The sequence below is a fragment of the Pristis pectinata genome, chromosome 17, assembly GCF_009764475.1.
Source record: "Pristis pectinata isolate sPriPec2 chromosome 17, sPriPec2.1.pri, whole genome shotgun sequence".
Taxonomy (NCBI): Eukaryota; Metazoa; Chordata; class Chondrichthyes; order Rhinopristiformes; family Pristidae; genus Pristis; species Pristis pectinata.
In genome coordinates, this window is record NC_067421.1 from 41,607,605 (window position 1) to 41,632,541 (window position 24,937).

At 46.1% G+C, this 24,937-nt stretch overlaps 1 protein-coding gene across 1 annotated transcript in view; it reads right to left on the reverse strand.

Annotated features, from left to right (window-relative positions):
- Nucleotides 1-24,937, reverse strand: part of galnt9 (polypeptide N-acetylgalactosaminyltransferase 9) — a 172,542-nt gene that overhangs the window by 75,849 nt on the left and 71,756 nt on the right. Inside the window, exon 6 of the mRNA XM_052032123.1 lies at nucleotides 8,398-8,515. Coding sequence (XP_051888083.1) covers nucleotides 8,398-8,515 — 118 coding nt within the window. The remainder of the gene's footprint in view (nucleotides 1-8,397; nucleotides 8,516-24,937) is intronic.

A 24,937-nucleotide genomic window follows, 5' to 3' on the forward strand; every position in this document is an offset into this window, starting at 1 on the left:
GTTCCACACACTCACCACCCTCTACGTGAAAAAGTTGCCCCTCAGGTCCCTTTTAAACCTTTCCTCTCTCACCCTAAACCTATGCCCCCTAGTTTTGGACTCCCCTACCCTGGGGAAAAGACTGTTACTGTCCACCTCTCATAATTTTAAACGTTTCTATAAGGTCGCCCCTCATTCTCCTACATTCCAAGGAATAAAGACCCAGCCTGGCCAACTTCTCCCTATAACTCAGGCCTGCGAGTCCTGGCAACATCCTCGTAAATCTTCTCTGCACTCTTTCCAGTTTAACCAGGTCTTTCCCATAACAGGGCGACCAAAACTGTACCCAGTGCTCCAAGTGCGGCCTTGCCAACGACTTGTACAACTGCAACGTAATGTCCCGACTCCATACTCAGTGTCCTGACCGAGGACAGTGTGCCAAGTGCCTTTTTCACCACAAGGAGAGAGAAAAATGGAGGCAAATGAACGTGGTAAATTCAATATTACGACACAAGGGTTGAAATGTGCCCACCCGGAAAATGAGGTACTATTTACATTGGGCATCATAGGAGTCCAATGACAGAGAGTGAGATGGGGAGTTGAGGTGACAGGTGACTGGAAGTCAGGGTCACTAGTGCGAACTGAAAGAAAACATAATTGGCTGTAAAACACTTTGGGATGTCTGAAGGCCGAGAAACGTGTGCTACGCAAATATCGGAAATAGGAGCAGGCCACCCGGCCCCTCCAGCCTGTCCCACCATTTAATAGGCTGATCTAATTGTAATCTCTATCCACATCCCCGCCTGCCCGGGGTAAACTTTCACCTGACTCACTTATCATGAATCTCTCCACCTCTGCCATATACTGTAAATATTCAATGTGTGCTTGCACTGCTCTTTGAGGAAGAGTTCCAAAGACTGCCTTGGGCCCAGTGCATAGATGCAATCTTGAAGAAGGGGCACCTGCAACTCTACTTCCTTAGAAGCTTAAGGAAATTCGACATGTCACCAAATACTCAAACAAACTTCTACAGGTGCGCTGTTGAAAGTATCCCGACTGGTTGCACGACAGCCTGGCATGGCAATTTTATAAGATAAGATCTCTTTATTAGTCACATGTACATTGAAACACACAGTGAAATGCATCTTTTGTGTAGAGTGTTCTGGGGGCAGCCCGCAAGTGTCGCTACGCTTCCGGCGCCAACATAGCACGCCCACAACTTCCTAACCCGTACGTCTTTGGAATGTGGGAGGAAACTGGAGCACCCGGAGGAAACCCACGCAGTCACGGGGAGAACGTACAAACTCCTTGCAGACAGTGGCCGGAATTGAACTCGGGTCGCAAGAGGCTGCAGAGAGTGGTGGACACAGCCCGGTCCATCACAGACACAGACCTCCCCACCACCAACAGCATCTACAGGAGGTGCTGCCTCAAGAAGGCGGCATCTGTCATCAAGGATCCCCACCATCCGGGCCATGCCATCTTCTCGCAGCTCCCATCGGGCAGGAGGTACAGAAGCCTGAAGTCCCACACCACCAGGTTCAGGAACAGCTACTTTCCTACAACCAGCAGGTTCTTGAACCGACCTGCACACCCCTAACCCTACCTCAGCGAAGGGACACTACGGACCACCTCCTGCACTGCCGTGGACTTGTCCCTGATTGCGCCTTGTTTTTATACCAAGGTCTTCTTTTGCACAATCTTTTTCTTCACTGTCTTGTATGATTTATGTATAATTTATATATAATTTATGTTCTGTGTGTTGTCTGGACCTACAAGCCTGTGATGTTGCTACAAGCAAGTTTTTCACTGTACCTGTACCTCACTGTACTTGTGCACAGGACAATAAACTTGGCTTGACTGCACTGAAGGGCCACTGTTACCTTACATTCTAACCCTAAAGCAATGTCCTGTACAGAGTGTCTCAGTTCTCTGCGAGCAGAGTTGATCTCAGTCTCTCAATCCAACAGGAGCCTTGACTCCACATTCCTACCCATCCTGGCTAACCTTTCACCACTCACTTCTCAAGAATCCACCTTAAAAATATTCTCAGCTTCCACTCCTTTAAGGAAGACAGTTCAAAAAACCCACGACCCTCTGAGAGAAAAACATTGCCTCATCTCAACCTTATTTTTAAACAATAACCACCCAACAGTGGATTCTCCCACAAGAAGAAACATCCTCTCCACACCCTGTCAAGACCCTTTAGCATCTCATTGAGTGTGGGTCTGAAGAAGTTTACAAGAGTGAGATGATAAGATAAGATTTCTTTATTAGTCACAAGTACATCGAAACACACAGTGAAATGCATCTTTTTTGCGTAGTGTGTTCTGGAGACAGCCCGTAAGTGTTGCCATGTATCCCCGTATCTGCGTGGGTTTCCTCCGGGTGCTCCGGTTTCCTCCCACATTCCAAAAAGACGAACAGGTTAGGAAGTTGTGGGCATGCTATGTTGGTGTCGGAAGTGTGGTGACATTTGTGGGCTGCCCCCAGAACACTCTACGCAAAAGATGCATTTCACTGTGTGTTTCGATGTACACGTGACTAATAAAGAAATCTTATCACCTCACTCTTGTAAACTTCTTCAGACCCACACTCAACGACTCAGGAACAGCTTCTTCCCCTCCGCCATCAGATTTCTGAACGGTCCATGAACCCATGAACACCACCTCGTTATTCCTTTTGTTTGCATTATTTATTTATTTTGTAATTTATAGTAATTTTTATGTCTGCACTGTACTGCTGCCGCAAAACAACACATTTCATGTCATATACGTCAGTGATCACCACAGTTTAGCAACACCATGGCCACTTTGATCACTTTGCACTAAATTGGACATTTCTTTTTGTTCTATGTTCTTTCTTGTAAAAGTTGTGTATAATTTATGTTTTTCTTGTGAATGCTGCTTATCGGATGCTCTGTGCCTGTGATGCTGCTGCAAGTAAAATTTTCATTGCACCTGTGCACACATGGACTTGTGCATTTGGCAATAAACTCCACTTAAACTTCGATAATAAATCTGGTTCTGATTCTTCTGAACTTGGGAATACAAACCCAGACTGACCAACCTTTCTTCGGAAGACAAGCTGCTCATTCCAGGTATCAGTCCAGTAAAACTTCTCTGAACTATTTCCTATGAATTAATATCCTTCATTAAGTAAAGAGACCTGTACTGCACACAGTATCCAAGGATTAAGTGATCTGCAGGGCATGTGATATGACTCTTCCTGTTATTCAGTGTTTCTGGATTTACTGGGAGATAGCAATTCAATGTTTATAGATGTATGACAACAACCTTTCCCTCAATGTCAACAAACCAAAAGAGCTGGTCATTGACTTCAGGAAAGGGGGTAGTGTACGTGCACCTGTCTGCATCAATGGTGCTGAGGTTGAGAGGGTTGAGAGCTTCAAGTTTCTGGGTGTGAACATCACCGACAGCCTGTCCTGGTCAAATCACGTTGATGCCATGGCCAAGAAAGCTCACCAGCACCTCTACTTCCTCAGGAGGCTAAAGAAATTCGGTTTGTCCCCTTTGACTCTCACCAACTTTTACCGATGCACCATAGAAAGCATCCTACCTGGATGTGTCACGGCTTGGTATGGCAACTGCTCTGCCCAGGACCGCAAGAAACTGCAAAGAGTCATGGACACAACCCAGCGCATCACGGACACCAGCTTCCCCTCCTTAGACTCTGTCTTTACCTCTTGCTGTCTTGGTGAAGCAGCCAGCATAATCAAAGACCCCACCCACCCAGGTCATTCTCTCTTCTCTCTTCTTCCATCAGGTAGAAGATACAGGAGCCTGAGGGCACGTACCACCAGACTTAAGGACAGTTTCTACCCCACTGTGATAAGACTATTTAACGGTTCCCTTATACAATGAGATGGACTCTGACCTCATGATCTACCTTGTTGTGATCTTGCACCTTATTACACTGCACTTTCTCTGTAGCTGTGACACTTTACTCTGTACTGTTATTGTTCTTACCTGTACTACATCAATGGACTCTGTACTAACTCAATGTAACTGCACTGTGTAATGAATTGACCTGTACGATTGGTATGCAAGACAAGCTTTTCACTGTACCTCGGTACAAGTGACAATAGTAAACCAATACCAATACAGTCTGATGATTGAATAAAGCTTGGCAGAAGTCCAGTAAAAACCATAATCAGTTAATAAAGTGACACATTAGCACCTAAGGGCAGGGGATTTCCGTGTTTATAATGAATCAATGGCTCCCAAGTACAGAGGGAAAGCCTGTAATGTGATAGGAGTCAAATGAGTAATTATAACAGAGCAGGAGGCCATTCACCTCTCAAGCATGTTCTATCATTTCATTGGATCGTCGCAGATTCATCACGCAGCTCCTGTTCCCTCCCTCCACTCCACAGCCCTCAATATCCTGATACAATGAAGTAATAGAGAGGATGACCTTCCTTCCATCATGAGGTCAGATGCAGGGACATTCACTGATGACTGCACCATGTTCAATTCCATTGGCAAATCCTCAGCTAATGAAGGAACCCAAGCTTGCATGTAGACCTAGACAATATTAGACACGGCTGTCAAACGTTGTCAAATTCCTGGGCGTTAACATCTCGGATGACCTGTCCTGGGCCCAGCATATGGATGTAATCATGAAGAAGGTGTGCCAGCACCTCTACTTTCGTAGAAGCTTAAGGAGATTCAGCATGTCACCAAATATTCTAACAAACTTCTGCAGATGTGCTGTTGAAAGTATCCTGACTGGTTGCATCACGGCCTGGTACGGCAATTCCAACGTACAGGATCGCAAGAGGCTGCAGAGAGTAGTAGACACAGCCCAGTCCGTCACGGGCACAGCCCTCCCCACCACTGACAGCGTCTACAGGAGGCGCTGCCTCAAGAAGGCGGCATCGGTCATCAAGGATCCCCGCCGTCCGGGCCGTGCCCTCTTCTCACTGCTACCATCGGGCAGGAGGTACAGAAGCCTGAAGTCCCACACCACCAGGTTCAGGAACAGCTACTTCCCTTCAACCATTTGGTTCTTGAACCGACCTGCACAACCCTAACCCCACCTCAGCAACGGGACACAACGGACCACCTCCTGCACTTCTGTGGACTTGTCTCTGTGTTTTTGCACTCATATCTTGTTTTGCACAGTCTTTCTCTTCATTATCTTGTATAATTTATGTACAATTAATGTATAATTCATGTTCTGTGTGTTGTCTGTACCTACCTTGTGTACGTGACAATAACCCAGACTTACTTACATAGAAGTCTGAGGGGATCTCTGACAGCTGAGAGTGACTGAGCAAATTTATTGTGACCTTCAGCTCAGACAAGGGCAGTGAGGGTGAGGGACTGAGAGCGCTTCCTCAGTCCATTACAGCCCCACCAGTCAAATACACTGTCGGCTGCTCCAGGGTTGTACACTCTCCTTTGAGGATGAGAGAGGTTCCTTTGGTGGGTGAGTCACCCATCAAAGGTTGGTGAGTGTCTATGTTTCAATTTTAAAATTCTCACTGCTCTCCGACCCCCCCCCGTGATACCATTCCCCACCTCTACCATCTCTTCCCCATCCCCACAAACCTCCCAGCTCTCTGCACTTCCCTGATTCCGGCATTTTGATCATCCCTGATGTCAATCGCTCTGGGCCCCGAGCTCGGGAACTACCACCCCAAACCTCTTCTCATCTCTCTCCTCCTTTAAAACCCTCCTTAAAACCTCCTTGTTTGACCAACAATTCACAATATATGTTAATATATGTTTGTAATACAGGAAGCCCCCGACTTACGAACGCCCGTACTTACGAACCGACCTTCGTGGTCGGTTCATAAGCGGGCCCGGCCCCCGATCCTACCACGGCGGCGGTACACCTTCTTTGGCCCAACCCCAGGCCAAGTGCGTATGCGCGGCTGGGGCCATGCGCGGCCGCGATCCCCGGCCCAAGCGTGCATGCGCGGACACTGTTCCGAGTTACATACAAAATCGGGTTACGAACAGTCTCAAAAATGGAACTCGTTCGTAACCCGGACACTTCCTGTGTATATAACGACCTGTATGAAAATGTCGGTAGGCTGACAAGTAAGTACGAAGGTGACACGATAATTGGTGGAGCTGTGAACAGTGAGGGACATTGTCAAAGGATACAGCAAGGATGCAGACCAGTTGGAAATTTAGCAGAGAAATGACAGGCGGAGTTTAATCCAGACAAGTGTGAGGTGTTGCACTTCGGGAAGTCAAATCAAATATAAGCGAAAAGTATACAGTAATTGGCAGGACCCTCAGGAGCATTGATGTGGATGGATGTTGAGGTGCAAGTCCATAGCTCCCTGGAAGTAGCAACACTGGTAGATGGTGTGGTAAAGAAGGCACACGGCATGCTTGCCTTCATTGGGTAGAGCACTGACGGTAAAATTCGGCAAATCCTATTGCAGCTATATAAAACTTTGGTTAAGCCACATTTGGAGAATTGCGTTTAGTTCTGGCTGCCACACTGTAGGAAGGATGTAGAGGCTTCAGAGAGGCTGCAGAAGAGGTTCACCAGGATGTTGCCTGGATTAGAGAGTATGAGGTAAAAGGAGAGGTTGGACAAACTTGGATTGTTTTCTTTGGAGGGTCGGAGGCTGAGGGGAGACGTATATAAAAGTATGTAAAATTATGAGAGGCATGGATAAGTTAGACAACCGGTATCTTTTTCCCAGGGTGGAAATGTCAAATAGTAGAGGGAATAGTTTTAAGGTGAGAGGGGGAATACGTAAAGGAGATGTGCGGGGCAAGTATTTTGAGAGCAGTGGGTGCCTGGAACGGGCTGCCAGGGGCGGTGGAGGCAGATACGATTGTGTATTCAGACAGGCACATGAATAGGCAGGGAATGGAGGGATTTAGACCATGTGCAGGCAGATGGGATTAGATTTAATTTGACATCATATTCAATGCTGTCATAGTGGGCTGAAGGGCCTGTTCCTGTGCTGTATTTTTTTATATTCTATGTTCTAAGAAGTTTGTCCTCATCTCCGTCAGAAGTACCTTTAATCCTGAGACTGTGCCCTGCAGAACCAATTTATCCACCAGGGTAAACACCCTCCAAATTTGGCCCGGTAATGGCCCGTGAGTGGGGCGAACCGTTGATGTGACTGTCCGCCTGTTGGCATGTTTAACCATGCCAACTTTGGACACTGTACTTTGGGGAACACAGCCTGGTTAGTTTCTGGAGGTAAGAGGTTATTTTTCGAGGGGGAAAAGGTTATCCCAAGTCCCAGTTAATTTGTTTGACTCAGCCAGATCATTTCACTTAGAATTGGAATTGGAATTGGTTTATTCTTGTCACATGTACCAAAGCACAGTGAAAAACTTTGTTCTGCATGCCTTCCAGACTAATCTTTCCAAACATCAGTACATTGAGGTTGTACAAGGGAAAACAATAACAGAATGCAGAATAAAGTGTTACAGTTACAGAGAAAGTGCAGTGCAGGCAGACAATAAGGTGCAAGGTCATAACAAGGTAGATTGTGAGGTCAAGAATCCATTTTATCATTTATCTATCACCACAGGAATTAGGAGCAGGAGTAGGCCACTCGGCCCCCTGATCCTACCCCACCATTCAATGAGATCATGGCTGATTTGATTGTAACCTCAACTCCCGCATCACCACACATTCTCAGTAAACTTTTCACCCCTGGCTTATCAAGAATCTATTTACCTTTGCCTTAAAGATATTCAAAGACTCAGCTTCCACTGACCTTTGAGGAAGAGGATTCCAAATTTCCGTTCCCCAGCGACAAACAATAATATTCTGTTAACTTTCCCAAACACAACAAAGCCCCACTTCCTCCCACAAAGTGTTTGCTTCAAAGAGACCTTAGGGCAGAACTTCCACTGAGTCAGTGTGAGAGTAACCATCTCACCTCGGCACCCTGCCTGCAATAGGATTGTCAGAGCGAAGGGGGAGCCATTGGTGGGTGGGTGGAGGGGAGAAAGGGCTGGGCTTTGGAATGGAGGACAGGTAACAGTGGCCAGGGAAGCAGCGGCAACCAGTGGCCATGAATGAGAGGGGATAGGTGGTGGGCTCTGGGGCAGGTTGTCCTATGTTCTCTTGTTGATTTTGGACATCAAAGGGCAGCTGCTGTTAGACCGTGTGTTCACTACATATGCCCAAGGATGAACTTCTATGAACAATTTTGAGTGAACAAAACGTGATTGGAAAAGGTACAAAGACAGAAGGAATTCCTTCACAAATAACCCGACCAGCAGAAATGTATCTCCTGTTATGACTCTCATGCCTTGTGGAGAAGTAACTGTCGGTTACATTTATCCAGTCTACTCTCATAATGAGTAACACATCTTCCTTTTGCTGGAATTCCAATGGCTGAAGCAATGGCAAAGGCATTGAGATGAATTGGCTGTCCTGGAACACACGGAACTTACTCACCCTCATGCCCAGCTCAATATTTTCTCCGCCGTAAATCTCCATCCCGGGGTCGAGGAGACCTATCTCACCAAAATACTCTCGGTCGACCACGAACGAGCAGCCAATCATTGCAGGGGTCCTGCCGGGCACAGAAAGAGAGAGACAATGGGGTTTTAGTCCTGGGCAGACACCACAGGTTAGAACAAAGTGGAATGATACACTTGAAAGAAAAAGCATTTGCAGGGCTGTGGGGAAGGAGCAGAGCTAATTAGACAGCTCGTTCAAAGAGTCAGCACAGAGGCAGTTGAATTTATTGTCAGATGCACAAGTCCATATGTGCACAGGTGCAATGAAAAACTTACTTGCAGCGGCATCACAGAGCATAGCATCATTTACGCAGCATTCACAAGAAAAACATAAATTAAACATAAACACAGTGGGGTTAAAGACCTCGGTCCACTATCAGTCATGAATTTGAGCAAGATCCCAAAACAAAAGTGCTCTGAAGACTGTTGAAATTTTATCTAAACACATAGGGCTGTGAGATACCAAAGAGAACCAACATCTCCAAAGGGCTCAGTTAATAATTTAGCCACAGAACATTAAACAGCATTGTTTCCATTCAGTTTTCTGTTGTGTGTTTGAGAGATGTTCGGCAAGGGGCTCTGATCTCCTTTGATTTTTGAATGCAACATGTGGTTCAGCCGAGGATGCACAACAAGGCAAATCTCACCTCAGTGAGTTCCTGGTATAACCCCAAGAGCTCCCCCGTTCCAATCCCTTTTATTTTTCTGACTGCGCTTTGTGTAGAATATCAAGTGTCGAAGCTTTTGATGCGATTTTAATTTCATTCATGAACAACTCAGGGAAAGATGTGATTGCACTGGAGAGGGTGCAGAGAGATTTATGAGGATATCACCAGGAATGGAAAATTGGAGCTGCAGAAAGAATGAAGGGATGAGGGCTGTTTGGTTTGGAACAGACGAGGCTGAGGGGAGATTTGATTAAGGTGTACAAAATTAAGTGGTTCTAAATAAATAGAAATGACCAATTTCCCTCAGTAAAAGGGTCAAAAATTCTGGTCCCTAACTATATGGGTTAAAGCACATCAGGTGCCCATCAAGTGACTGCTTTTTATAATATTATAGAGTCAGATTCGCAGCGTTAAACTGCCCTTCAGCCCCCTGAGTCAAACATCCATTTACACTCTTCCCAATTTTATCCTTCCCATATTCCCATCAACTCCTCCTAAATTCTAACCCTCACCTACACACGACGGGCATTAACCCACCAACCCGCACACATGTTGTAGAACAGAGGGACCTAGGAGTACAAGTACATGGTTCCCTGAAAATGAAGTCACAGGTAGACGGGGTGGTGAAGAAGGCGTTTGGCACGCTGGCCTTCATCAGTCAGGGCACTGAGTATAAAAGTTGGGAGGTCATGGTGCAGTTGTACAGGATGCTGGTGAGGCTGCACTTGGAGTATTGTGTTCAGTTTTGGTTGCCCTGCTATAGGAACGATGTTATTAAACTGGAAGGGGTGCAGAAAAGATTTACGGGGACGTTGTCAGGACTTGAGGACCTGAGTTACAGGGAGAGGTTGGACAGGCTAGGACTTTATTCCTTGGAGTGTAGGAGACTGAGGGGTGACCTTAAGGAGGTGTATAAAATCATGAGGGGTATAAATAGGGTGAATGCACTCAGTCTTTGTCCCAGGGTTGGGGAATCAAGAACTAGAGGGCATAGGTTCAACGTGAAAGGGAAAAGATTTAATAGGAACTTGAGGGGCAAGTTTTTTACACAGAGGGTGGTGTGTATGTGGAACGAGCTGCCAGAGGAAGTGGTTGAGGCAGGTACAATAACACCATTTAAAAGACAGTGGGACAGGTACTTGGATAGACAAGGTTTAGAGGGATAGGGGCCAAACGTGGTCAAATGGGACTAGCTTGGATGGGAATCTTGATCCAGTTGGACTGAAGGGCCTGCTTCCATGCTGTATGACTCCATGACTTTGGGATGTGGGAGGAACCTGGAGCACTTGGACGAAATCCATACAGTCTTAGAGAGAACGTGCAAACTTCACACTGACAGCGCTGGAGGTCGCGACTGAAGCTGGGTGTCAGCAGCAGGTCTAACAGCTGCACCAATCTGCCACCCCATTTGGTAGTTCTGGTGTCCAGATGTTTTGCTATTAGACCTTTGAGTGTTGTTTCCATTAACTCTGCCACTACTGATGTCAAGATGAACTAGTTAACAACTCCCTGGGCAAACACCATCTGTGGTTTAAATACATAATTTATAGCAATTGGTAAATTGGTTTATTATTATTAGATGTACCAAGGTACAGTGAAAGACTTTGTTTTGGATGCCATCCATACAGATCATTTCATCACCTCAGTGCATTGAGGTAGTACAAGGTAAAACAATAACAGAATGCAGAATAAAGTGTTACAGTTACAGAGAAAGTGCAGTGCAGGCAGACAATAAGGTGCAAGGTCATAATGGGGTAGATTGTGAGGTCAAGAGTCCATCCTATCGTACAAGAGGTCCGTTCAACAGCGGGGTAGAAGCTGCCCTTGAGCCTGGTGGTACGTGTTTCCAGGTTTTTCTATCTTCTGCCTGATGGGAGGGGGGAGAAGAGAGAATGTCCGGGGGTGGGTGGGGGCTTTGATTATGTTGGCTGCTTTACCGAAGCAGCGACAAGATTAGACAGAGTCCGTGGAGGGGAGGCTGGTTTCCGTGATGTGCTGAGCCAGCATTTTGCCATTCCTGTGTTGCATTTGGGAGGCCTTTAACTTTGTTAAATTCAATGTAACAGGGGATCGGCCATGGTCTGATGGGTGGCACTCCATCCCCTGAGCTGCAAGGTTGTGGGTTCAAGTCCCAATCCAGGGCTGTGGATGCACAACTGCAAGCTGCCTCACTGATGGAATCCTGACAGAAACTGAAGCAACATAGAAAGTGCAGGAGGAACTCAGCGGGTCAGGCAGCACCTCTGGAGGGAAATGGACGGTCGACGTTTTGGGTTGAGACCCTTCACCAGGACAGAAAAAGTGGAGGGGAGGGGAAGGGGCAGAACAAGAGCCTGCAGGTGATAGGTGGATCCAGGTGAGGGGGGGGTGATAGGCAGATGGGGGAGGGGAGAGTGGAGACAGTGACAGAGGCCGGGAGGTGAGAGGTGGAGGTGACAAAGGGGTGCAGATGCAGTCTGCAGTCTCTTGTGTCTCTTCAGGGAATGCAAGCTTGCCAAAGGTGCTCTCTTTTGTTAAATCTAACCTCATGTGAAGCTAAAAAGGTCTCAGGGTGTTAATCTGATGAAGTGAGGGTGTTCTTTGTGCTCTATCCCAATGTAATCCCACCATTGCTACCGCCATTATTAGTGGGATTGGTATTGGTATTGGTTTATTATTGTCACTTGTACCGAGGTACAGTGAAAAGCTCGTCTTACAAACCGATCATACAGGTCAATTCATTACACAGTGCAGTTGCATTGAGTCAGTACAGAGTGCATTGATGTAGTTCATCTTGCAAAGTCCAAGTTTTCTACAGTATAACCGTGACTTCTTCGGCTGTGATGCATTTTGGGAGGATGCAGAAGGTGCTATAGAAATGCAAGGCCATTTATTTATGTCACTGCAAATCTGTGGAGGTGCCTATTGCCAGTGTTTACCCAGCCCCTGAATCTGAAATCAGTAAAAATAATACCTCTGTCTCCCTATCACTCTGTGTCCTTCACAAATGACAGTGAAACATAAAACCAAAGTCTGGATCTCAGGCTAACATCACGGTCACCGCAGACTCGTGAATGGAGCGGGGATGATGCTTTGTCTGGGAAATCACCCCCAACAAACAGGCTGGTTATGAAGCATCCTCAAGGAATGGAGTTCAGGAACAAAACCCCAAATGTGCTTACCTTAGTAATGAAACACCAAGCTCCTGCACTGTGGTAGTTTTGCTGCCTGATCTCCAACTGAGAGCCTAGGCTCATCGCACTGCCACAGAACCAATGCTGATGCTCTGAGTGTGGCTCCTACACTGTAAGGGGAGCTCTCAGTGTTGACCCCAGGGGAGGGAGCACTGTACTGCTTCTCGATGTTAAACCAAGGCTCTCCAGGTGCTATAGAAGGTCCCATGAAATTCCACAGGGGAGTTGGACCAAGTTCAGGTGCCATAGTGTGGTGGCTAGCGCAACAATATTCCAGCGCCAGCGACCCAGTTTCAATTCTGGACACTGTAAGGAGTTTGTACGTTTTCCCCGTGTCTGCGTGGGTTTCCTCCGGGTGCTCCGGTTTCCTCCCACATTCTAAAGACATACGGGTTAGGAAGTTGTGGACATGCTATGTTGGCACTGGAAGCGTTGCGACACTTGCGGACTGCCCCCAGAAAAACTACGCAAAAAGATGCATTTCACTGTGTATTTCGATGTACATGTGACTAATAAAGATCTTACCTTATCTTATCATCTCACAACCACGACCAACAAAACCAGATCGACGGTGTTGGTGCTGGAATCTTGCTGTGTACACACTAGCTGTCTGGTTTCCCAACTTCTACATTGCACAGCGGCTGAACTGCGCGCAAAGGTGAGATGGCGGAGACGAGAAGAAATTTGTTCACCCAGAGGGGTGGGGAGTCTTTGGAATTCTCTACCCGAGGGCTGAGGACGATCGTCAGGGAATATTCAAGGTTGAGGTCGAAAGAGTTTTAGATATGAAGGGAATTAGCGCAGGAAGCTGTGCTGGTCAGCCATGATCTTATTGAATGGGGGAGCAGGCACAAGAGTTTGAAGGGTCTGCTTCTGCTCCCATTTCTCACCTCTATAAATGCAAGTCTTTGTTTCTTTCTCAGCCTCATCAGCAGTGTTTTAGAAAAACACAAGGCCACGCTAAGTAGCTTTTCATAATGCTCGTAAATCCCAGTTTAAAGTGGCTCACACTGACAATGCTCCATTAGAAAGGCTTGAGTACTTTTATATGTTGATGTTCAGTAGTTATTTGCGATAGTTGAAGTTCACAATACATGTCTTCACCATCACTGCCAGATGTCCTTGACATTGGAACCCGTGGTTCTCTTGTACCTGTGGGTGTTTATATTGCAGTTCTATTGGGCAACAAAGTCACCTGCTTCCTAATCAACAGATGACACAAAAATTGGTGGCGTTCTTTGATAGTGAGCATAAAGCATAGAACACCACAGCACAGTACAGGCCCTTCGGCCCACAATGTTGTGCCACCATTTTATCCTGCTCTAAAATCTATCCAACCCTTCCCTCCCATTTCTCTATCATTCATGTGCCTATCTAAGAGGAGGTTAAGTGTTAGTCTTAGGTCACAGCATGATATTGATCAGTTGGTAAGTTGGCCATAAGTGTGAAGTGATGCATTTTGAGATACCTAACAAGAGTAAGGAATACCCTATGAATGGTAGGGCCCAGGAAGTATTGAGGAGCAGAGGGACTTCAGTGTACAAGTCCATAGATCCCCAGAGATGGTCACACAGATAAATAACGTGGCATATCGGATGCTGGCCTTCATTAGCCAGGGCACAGAATATAAGAGCATGGAGAACACGGTACTATTTTATAAAACTTTGATTGGTCCACGAGTGGAGTATTGTGTGTAGTTCTGGTCACCTCACTATAGCAAGGAGGTGATTGCACTGGGAGGGTGCAGAAGAAAATTACCAGCACGTTGCCCGGGATGGAGAGTTATGAGGAGAGACTGGATAGGCTGGTTTGTTTTTCTTGGAGTGTGGGATCGTACAGTATGGAAACAGGCCATTCAGCCCACACATCCATGTTAGTCCCATCTTCCAGCCTAGGCTTTCAAGTGTTCGTTGAGACACTTCTTAAATATTGTCAGCTACTCTGCTTCCACTGCTCCCTCAGGCAGTGTGTTCCAGGTACTCCCCACTCTCTGGGTGAAGAAGGTCCCCCTCAGATCCCCTCTAAATCTCTTTCCCCTCACCCTAAATCTGTGCCCTCTAGTTTTATCTCCCTCTGATATGGGGAAAAGTTTCCTGCAGTCTACCCTGTCTATACCCCTCATCATTTTATACACCTCAGTCATGTCCCCTCTTAACCCCCTCCACTCCAGGGAGAACAGACCCAGCCTCTCCAGTCTCTCCTCATAACTGAACTGCTCCATCCCAGGCAACATCCCGGTGAACCCCCTCTGCACCCCCTTCAGTGCTCTCACACCCTTCCTGTAGTGTGGTGACCAGAACTGCACGTAGAACTTGCTGAAGTCTGAACAATGTTTTACAAAGCTGGAGCATAACCTCCCTGCTCTTGTATTCAATGCCCTGACTATTGAAGGCCATATGCCTTCGTAACCACGTTATCTACCTGTGGTGTCATCAAGGACCTCTGGACTTGCACGTTAATGTCCCTCCATTCCTCAATACCCCATAAGACCCTACCATTCATACTAGCCTCATAAATATTCCTAAAATGCATCACCTGCCATTTATCTGGATTAAACTCTGTCTGCCATCTCTCAGCCCATTTCACCAAGACATCGATATCACCCTGTAGCCCAAGACCACCCTCCACACTGTCCACAACCCCACCAATCTTCATGTCATCTGCAAACTTACTGATCACGCCTCCTGCATCCACACCCTTCACATGCATTACAAACAGCAAGGGTCCCAGCACTGATTGCTGTGGGACACCACTAGTCACAAATGCCCAAGCACAGAAACATCCCTCTACCATCACCCTCTGCTCCTATTGCCAAACTTGCATCCAATTTGCCAACTTGCCATGGATCCCATGAGCACTAACCTTATGGATCAGTCTCCCATGTGGGACTTTGTCAAAGGCCTCACTGGTCCATGTAAACTACATCTACTACACTGCCCTCATCTATACTCTTTGTTACCTCCTCAACAAACTCAGTCAGGTTGGTCAGACAGGATCTGCCACCCTGGCTATCTCTGATCCGTCGCTGCATTCCAAGTGATCATTAACCCTGTCTCGCAGAACTTTTTCCAGTAACTTCCCACCACTGATGTTAGGCTCCCAGGTCTGTAACTACCAGGTTTTTCCCTGCCAATCTTCTTGAAAAGAGGGACCGTATTTGCTGTCCTCCAGTTATCTGGTACCTCACTTGTGGCCAGCAAAGATTTAAAAATCTCAGCCAATTCACCAGGCAGAGTGCAGGAAAGTAGTGCTGTGATAAAGGAGTAACGCTGCTCTTATTGAATAGGGGAGCAGGCACAAGGGACCAAGTGACTTACTCCTGCTTGTATTTCTTATGTTACGATCAGAATCAGGTTTATTATCACTGACATATGATGTGGAATTTGTTGTTTTACAGCAGCGGTACAGTGCAAGACATAAACATTGCTATAAATTACAAAAGTAACCATAATCACGACCTCATTATTCCTTTTTTTTTTGCACAATTTATTTTTGTAATTTATGGATGTTTTTTGTCTTTGCACTGTACCACTGCCACAAAACAACAAATTTCACGTCGTATAAGTCAGTGATAATAAATCTGATTCTGAACTATTTCTGAAAGAAATAAATAGTGTAAGAAAAAAGGAATAACGAGGCAGTGCTCATGGACCGTTCAGAAATCTGATGGCGGAGGGGAAGAAGCTGTTCCTGAATCATTGAGTGTGGGTCTTCAGGCTCCTGTACCTCCTCCCCGATGGTAGTAACATGAAGAATATTATGTGCATGAATTGGTGGAATAATAATATCAACAAGCTTGTTAAACTGTACGGAGTAAATTTGATACACAGTCATTTCTAATCAATTAAACACTTATTTTTCACATAAAAATGTAGTCTGCCTTTTACTTCTGGGATCTCACAAATGCAGACTGGCAGCACTTAAGCAGTTGAGAATTATGGAACTACTCTTTGAACACTGGTAAACTACTCCAGCAAGAGTAGCGATGTGAAATGTATTAAATAATTATAGTAGTTTAATAGCTTTAATAGAATGAGACTGTATTCGATGGTTGGGAGTGAATGGAATAACCACTCCAGACAACAAAACTAAAGTTCTTGCATTATCTTTGAAGTGCAATCCACGTGATTATATTGAAAACCATAACGATGATACAGTCTGTATGTTAATTTAGGCTTTTGGAGACAATGAGGTAGTTGTTGAAGTTTGCTCTATAGTTTTCAGGAGAGGATGCTGCTTTTTACACCAGCTGTTTGATGTTATTTTCTGCTTCGATCGCGCCAAGATAAACACTCTGCTCATCAAGTTCAAAGACACGTAACATTTGATTCATTAACAACGAAATTCCACCCTCCCAGAATGAAGCAGAGACCTCATTGCACCTCAGGGTCTCATCCACCCATGGGTGACCAGGTGCACCAACCAATCCTGGCAGAGCCTGGGGCACCAGCGATAGAGACTGCCCACCCAGGAGATCCCGTGTCCCAGCGACACAGTGGGGGACTAGTACCGCTGCTGATCCGAGCCTGTGGTCTGGTGACCGGTGATCCACTCAATTGGTCCAGCTCCTTCTGGCCAGTCAGTTGGTTGGGTGTATTATCCATCTGTAATGTTTCTTTTGGTTTCAGGTTTGAACAACATTTCACAGCTTTAACACACCCCTATTTAAGTATCTAGATGAACACCTGAATCACCAAGGGATAGAAGGCTAAGGGCTGAGTGCTGGTAAATGGGCTTAGTGTAGGTGGGTACTTGATGAGCAGCATGGATTGGATGGGCCAAAGGGTCTGTATCTGTGCTGTATAACTCTCTATAATTTGTTCATCTGTCAACCAGGTGGCTCCGTAGACATTGGGGTCACTTGGGTAACCTTGGCCCCACCCTAAAGAGATGTTCCCTTTGTCCTGCCCGTACCTCCCCACCCTCTCCCTGCCAACTTGCTCAGTATTGAAGAAGGGTTGCTGACCTGAAATGTTAACTCTGTTTCTCTCCCCACATGCTGCCTGACCTGCTGAGTGCTTCTGGCACCTTGTGTTTTTATTTCAGATTTCCAGCAACTGTGGTTCTGTGATTTTCAATTATTTGAGAAGGTGGGTGGGTGAGCTGCCCTTTGGACATCTGCAGTCCTTCTGGAGAGAGTGCTCCCACGGTGCTGTCGGGCAAGGAGTTCCAGGATTCAGACCCAGTGACGATGAAGGAACGGTGATATGCTTCCAAATCGGAACAGAGTCACACAGCAGGGAAACAGGCCCTTTGGCCCAACTCCGCCATGCCGACCCTGGTGCCCACCAAACTAGTCTCATTTGCCCGCGTTTGGTCCATATCCCTCTAAACCCCTCCTATCCATGTACTTATCCAAGTGTCTTTTAAATGTTGTTATTGTACCTGCCTTAACCACTTTCTCCGGCAGCTCATTCCATATACCAACCACCCTGTGCATGAAAAGGTTGCCCCTCAGGTCCCTTTTAAACCTTTCACCTCTCACCTTGAACCTATGCCCCCCAGTTTTTAGTTCCCCTTTCCTGGGAAAAAGACTTACAGTATCTATACTCATGATTTTATACACGTCTATAAGATCACCTCTCAGTCTCCTACGTTCCAAGGAATGAAGTCCCAGCCTGGCCAACCTCTCCTTATAACTCAGGCCCTCGAGTCCTGGCAGTATCCTCGTAAATCTTCTCTGCACTCTTTCCAGTTTAACGATGCCTTTCTTCAGGATAGTGTGACACATGAACACAAGCCCATTCAGTAGCTGGAAGGCAATGGCCATCTCACGTTAAAGGAACCAATGAACAGTTGTATGGCCAGTAACTGGTGGCTCAGTCAGATAAGGTGGCAATCTAGTGAAACTGGAAGTGTTAGGAATCTCCATTTAGGAGCACCAAAGAAAGAGAAGATGCACTTATCCCAGTTGGACATTAGATTTATTTTGGGAGAGGCAAAAATGAACAACTTCAATAAAGAAATGGACACACTTGTTCTGACCACAATCCCCTCAGACCCTGCCAAAAAAAAAATCCAAAATGTCCTGAGCATCATCTATCATTAAACCAATCTTTGAACAAAGCTTTGGGATTTGACATGAATTGTTGTTTGAAAGATTAATCATGCCATTACAGCATTTCAATATTTAGAACAATTTGAGTTTTTAAATGGAATTGCAGGCAATCCAATCACATCAGATTAGACTGAACAAGATGAATCGGGAGGCAGGCACCCTGCTACTGGAGTCAACATAAATCAGAGCTTTACACGGGGCTCCTGGAAAGCCATTTTTATGCTGCTTCACCCAAGGAACTCATTTTCTAGATGAACAGAGTTTTAGTGACCCCAGGTGCATAAAGACACTCCGAGTGCTGCTTGGCATTTAGAAGACGGAGGGATAATTTGATATATAGGGCAGAGAGAAAGTTGGGACTCAGGGGTAGGGTCTAAACATTAGAGTCAAGATTCCAGAGTGAATTTGGGGAAAACTTCAGACAGAGGGTGGGAGGAATTCGGAATTCTCTCCTCTGAGTGGCAATAGATGCCAAGTCAATTGCTGATCCTATGTCTGAGATCAACAGATTTGGTTAATCAGAGGTATTAACATTGCCCGGACTTGGGGTCCTGAGTTACAAGGAGAGGATGCGTAGACTAGGACATTATTCCCTGGAACGTAGGAGATTGAGGGGTGACCTGATAGCAGTATATACAATCATGAGGGGCATAGACAGGGTGAAAGCACACAGTCTTTTTCCCAGGGAGGGGGAGCGAAACACAAGAGGGCATAGGTTTAAGACCAGAGGCGAGAAACTTAAAAGGGACATCAGGGGCAGCTTCTTCACGCAAAGGGTGGTGCGTATTTGGAACGAGCTGCCAGAAATAGTGGTTGAGATGGGCATATTAGCAGCATTTAAAAGCCATCTAGATAAGTCCATGGATAGGAGAGGTTTAGAGGGCTATGGGCCAAACGTGGGCAGATGGGACCAGCTCACTGGACAACACAATCAGCATGGATGAGTTGGACCGAAGGGCCTGTTTCCATGCTGTATGTGTCTGACAGGAGGTAAAGGGTGGTATTTGGAGTTGGGTCATAGGTCAACCTTCATCTCAAGCAATGGCAGAGCTCGAGGGTCTGAATGGCCTCTTCCCATGCTCACACACACACACACACACACACGAGGTTCTGGGTCTAAGGAGGAGTCTGCGGTGAGGACTTGAGGAGGCTGCAGGGGGATATGGAGGGGTTAAACGAGTGGGAAAAGATCTGGCAGATGGAGTATAATGTGGCAAAATGTGAAATTGTCCATCTTGGCAGGAAAAGTATAAAAAATGTTATCTAAACAGGGAGAAGTTGCAGAAGGATCTGTGAGGTGCAGAGGGGTCTGAGAGTCCTAGTGCGTGTTTCACTAAGGTGGAGGATGTAAGTAACTGGGAAAGCCACCAGGATGTCATTGTTTATTGCTGGAGTAAGTGGATACAAAGGTAGGGAGGTTATGTCTCAGGTGTATGGAGCACTGGTGATTTGTGGCACTGTGTACAGCACGTGTCTCTTAAGGAGGAATGTTAAAGCACTGGAAGCAATTCAGAGAAGCTTTACTGAACTAATATGTGGAATGGAAGGGTTGTCTCATGTTGCACAGGCTGGGCTAATATCCTCTGGAGCAACAAACGATCTACTGGAGCAACACAGCCGGTCGAACAGTATCTGTGGGAGTAAAGGAATTGTCTCTTGCAAATTTCTACAGATGTACAGTGGAGAGCATTCTGACTGGTTGCATCACCGCCTGGTACAGAGGACCCAATGCGCAGGATCACAAGAGGCTGCAGAGGGTTGTAGACTCAGCCAGCTCCATCACGGGCACAACCCTCCCCACCATTGAGGATATCTTCAAGAAGCAGTGCCTCAAGAAGGCAGCATCCATCACTAAGGACCCATCTGGGACATGCCCCCTTCTCGTTAGTACCAATTGGGAGGAGGTACAGGAGCCTGAGGAACCACACTCAACGATTCAGGAACAGCTTCTTCCCCTCCGCCATCAGATTTCTGAACGGTCCATGAACCCATGAACACTACCTCATTATTCCTTTTTTTTTCTACTATTTAATTTGTAATTTATAGTAACTTTATGTCTTGCACTGTACTGTTGCCGCAAAACAGCAAATTTCACGACAGGTCAGTGATAATAAACCTGATTCTGATGTTTCAGGTTGAAACCCTGCATCGGGACTGATCTGCAGTCTCCTGTACCTCCGTTGTATCCTCTGGAGGACAGAAGAGTGAGAGGGGACTTGATTGAAACATGCAGGAGCCTGAGGGGTCTTGACAGGGTAGATGTGCAGAGGAGGTTTCCTCCTGTGAATGAATTCAGACTGAGGGGGTCCCTGTTTAACAATGAGGGGCTGCCCACTTAGAGATGAGCTGAAGTTTTTTTTCTCTCGGGGATGGTGTATCTTTACAATTCTCTCCCTGGAAGCAAAGTCTCTGAATATTTTTGAGGTCGAGAAGACAGATTCTTGCTGTTTATGATTGTTTTCCTTTTTACTACCTCAATGTCCTTATGTATGGAAGTATCTCGGTACGTGTGACAATAATAAACCAATTCCAATTCCATAAGCGAAGGGGTGAAATGTTGCCTTGGGAGATGGGAATGTGGAGCCGAGTTACAATCAGATCAGCCATGATCTCACTAAAAGCCCACAGCTCCTAACCCGTACGTCTTTGGAATGTGGGAGGAAACTGGAGCACCCGGAGGAAACCCACGCAGACACGGGGAGAACATACAAACTCCTTACAGACAGCGGCCAGAATTGAAACCGGGTCGCTGGCGCTGTAATAGTGTTACGCTAATTGCTACGCTACCATGCCACGAGTTTTACACAAGGTGTGATCACACAAAGCAGTGTTATCTCCACACTGGATAGTCACCAATACTAGACTCACAACCATTTCACAAAGCGTGGGAGAGTTCTCCCTAGTCAGTTAACCCAGTATTGATCTATCAGCCATATTCAGGGAAACAAATTATCTGTCATTACCACCTGGTTGTGTGGGATCTTGCTGTGCACAATTTGGGCACTCTGGTTCTTACATTACTGGCCCTCCCTGCATTATGAACATCGGACAGATGGACACCCCGTACATACAGACAATGAACAACACATAGCAGCACTGTGAAACGAGAACCAGTCTTGAAAAGAGAACCTGTTTACATGTAACAGTAATCAGACACCATTATCTCTTAAGAGCGCAGGCCACCAGTTTCGCCGCAGGAGGCCACTTAAGAGAATTGCTTTGGAAATCGACAAGTAATTGCTTCCACCGATACTTGTGCAGTGATACTCTATTAACCAATGTAACATGCATTGATACTTCAAACCCATCAAAACCAACACTGAGTGTGGGACGTCCTGACTCTGTACCACTGTAACCAGGCAGGGGAAGACAAATAAATGTTCATGTTAATTGACCCTCATGAACACCATTCATTACACTACTGTGGTGGTACGGTTAGGGTATGGAGATGTGTTACGTGTTTTCTGATTTATGGACAAAATTTGTAACCCTGGGGCTGCCTGTATAACAGTGACTGAATCTTAAAAATGCTTTTGGACATCCCGAGTTCATGAAAGGTGCTGTAGACATTTTAATGCTGGGTACTACAACCAGATGACGCTTCAACTTTGTCATCTCCAGTCAGAAGTCCAAAGCTCTAAGTGCGCACCTGATTACGGCAGTGCCTTGCCTCGAGTACTATCCCAGTTAATCTTTGCTGCACATTCTCTCTTTCTCCAGGTCATTCCTACCATGGACAGACCATCAAGCACACAGCATTAAACTAAATACATTCTAAGCAAGTCTTTGTACAAACTCAACATGAGATAAGACCATAAAACATAGGATCAGAATTAGGCCATTCAGCCTGTCGAGTCTTCTCTGCCATTTGATCATGGCTGATTTATTTTCCCCTCTCAACCCCATTCTGCTGCCTTCTCCCTGTAACCTTTGACACCCTTACTAATCAAGAACCTATCAACCTCCGCTTTAAATACACCCAATGACTTGGCCTCCACAGCCATCTGTGGCAATGAATTCCACAGATTCACCACCCTCTGGCTAAAGAAATTCCTCCTCATCTCTGTTCTAAAGGAACATCCTTTTATTCTGAGGCTGTGCCCTTGGATCCTAAACTCTCCCACTACTGGAAACATCCTCTCCACATCCAATCTATCCAGGCCTTTCAATATTCAGTAGGTTTCAATGAGATCCCCCCTCATCCTTCTGAACTCCATAGAGTACAGGCCCAGAAACCCTTTCATCCCCAGAATCATTGTTGTAAACCTCCTCTGGACCCTCTCCAATGCCAGCACATCCTTCTTTAGATATGGGGCCCAAAACTGCTCACAGCTAACAGATACCAGCTTTTGTACTCTTCACCTATCACATCAGCAAACTGCAGTAACACATCCCAAGATGGTTCACCAGATTGATATCCAACAGAACTTGATGCCAGCTCAAAGAGAGAGATACTGGAGATACAACAGTAAATTAGCACTGGCTAATATTTAAAGAATTAATACATATTTTTACAACAAATATATATTCCTTTACGACATGAATACCTAACTGGAACACTGACTGCTGTGGCTACCAAGAGACATTAAACTTTGTATTAGATCAAAGGAAATGGCTTATAACGTTGGAAAAAGATCAGTAAACCTGAGAACTGGAATAAAAGGCAGGATCCAACAAAGCAGCACTATGAAACTGATAAGGAATTGGAAAGTAGCTAAATAATCTAGCTGGGAACATAAAATAAATTATCAAACCTTCTAAAGACATACAGAAAAGAGATAGGAAAATTTAATCATCATCAAAAATGTTGCTTTTGAGAAGCATCTACAAGGAGGAGAGAGCTGGAGAGGTTTAGGGAGGGAATTCTGAAGCTCAGGGCCCGGGAAGCTGAAGGCACGGCCGCTGGTGTGGGATGATTGGATTTCGGGATGACCCATTGGAGAAGCTGAGGGATCTGAGAGGGTTGTAGGTCTGGAGGAGACATCGGAGGTAGGGAGGGTGAAGAGGGCGCTGAAGGATTCGTTTCTGTTCCAAGATTGGGGTCATAAAAGTAGGCTGGGCAAAGAAAAGGACGGTCAACAAAATGAGGCAAACGAGCAACAAAACAAAAACATTAATACCTTAAAGATGCAGAAAATTCAACCAAACTATGGGTACAGGAACTACAGAGACAAGGGACATCAGCCTTTAGGTCCCCAAGCTCTGAAGGTCAAGAGTGACACTATATCATCACTGAGGCAAGATCATAAATGCTCGGGGTCAGAGGGAGAGAGGGAGGGGCATTTCCAACACTAATTACCATCCATCCATAGATAGGGTAGATGGTGACAGTCTTTTTCCCAGAGTGGTGGGGCAGGGGGTCCAAAATTAGATGGCAGAGGTTTAAGGTGAGAGGAAAGATTTATCAGGTTTCTGAGGGGCAACTTTTTCACCCAGAAGGTGGTGGGTATATGGAAGGAGCTGCCAGAGGAAGTGGTTGAGGCAGGTACATTAACAACATTTAAAAGACATTTGGACAGGTTCATGGATAGGAAAGGTTTAGAGGGATATGGGCCAAATGCAGGCAAGTGGGACTGGCTTAGCTTGGTCAGCATGGACAGGTTGGGCTGAAGGGCCTGTTTTTGTGCTGTATGACTCTGAGACCTTACAGAGAATGCGACAAATTGTTCGGTACTGTTGTGATTCATGACGCTTCCTCACTGCCCGCCAACAACTTCCTGACACTGCAGCCAGGGTTGGGGTAGGACAGGGATGGCCTTACTCTCTACACAATATTGTTTGATGGGTATGCTGGTGCAGAAAGTAGGAAAGAAATGGCTCTAGTCCTCGATGGGGACATCGTTCACCTCCACAGACAGCGAACATCCATCAGAAGCAGGGAAGAAAACATTCTCCTGTGAAGTCTGCCTGCAAGCAGAACGCATTCCACCCAGTAACAGGACAAGAATGAATTGAACCACTGACCAGTCTGCCCAGAAGCTCAGTCAAACACGGTTGACCTATCTAGAGGAGATTTGAATTACAAGCTGGAAGACAAATAGATGCAGTGTGAGTGATGATAATGAATTTTTACAAAGAAACAGCACATTGCCAGGCATGGGGTAGGAATATACAGAGGCTGGGGCTGCACAGCGAATCCTCCACAGGGTCTGTCTATGGGACTGGAACGGTAGCACTGTGGTGTAGCTAGTAGTGCCAGCAACTGTGAAGGGTCATGGCTGTCACGTGACACCATTGACCACCTGGTCGAAAGTCACAGCACTGTCAATCAAGGTCTGGCTCCACCCACCCATTAGTGCACACCCTTGACCATTGGTCTCTGTAAACACCTTTGTACCTGGCCCTGAGTCATTGGCTTGCTTGAATTACCTGGGCTGGACCACCCGGCCCTCCAGCACTATAAAGAGTGCCACATGTGCATGGCTCTTGCTCTTTTGATTGCTCCAGGAATTGTGAAACAACGCTGAAGAGACCATTGGTAAGAGTCTGTACTTCCACAAGGGTTTGGAGCGTCCTAGGTAGACTCCTGGTAGCATAGAGCTGATGCTTGCACTGAGTCAAGGGGTGGTAGGTACT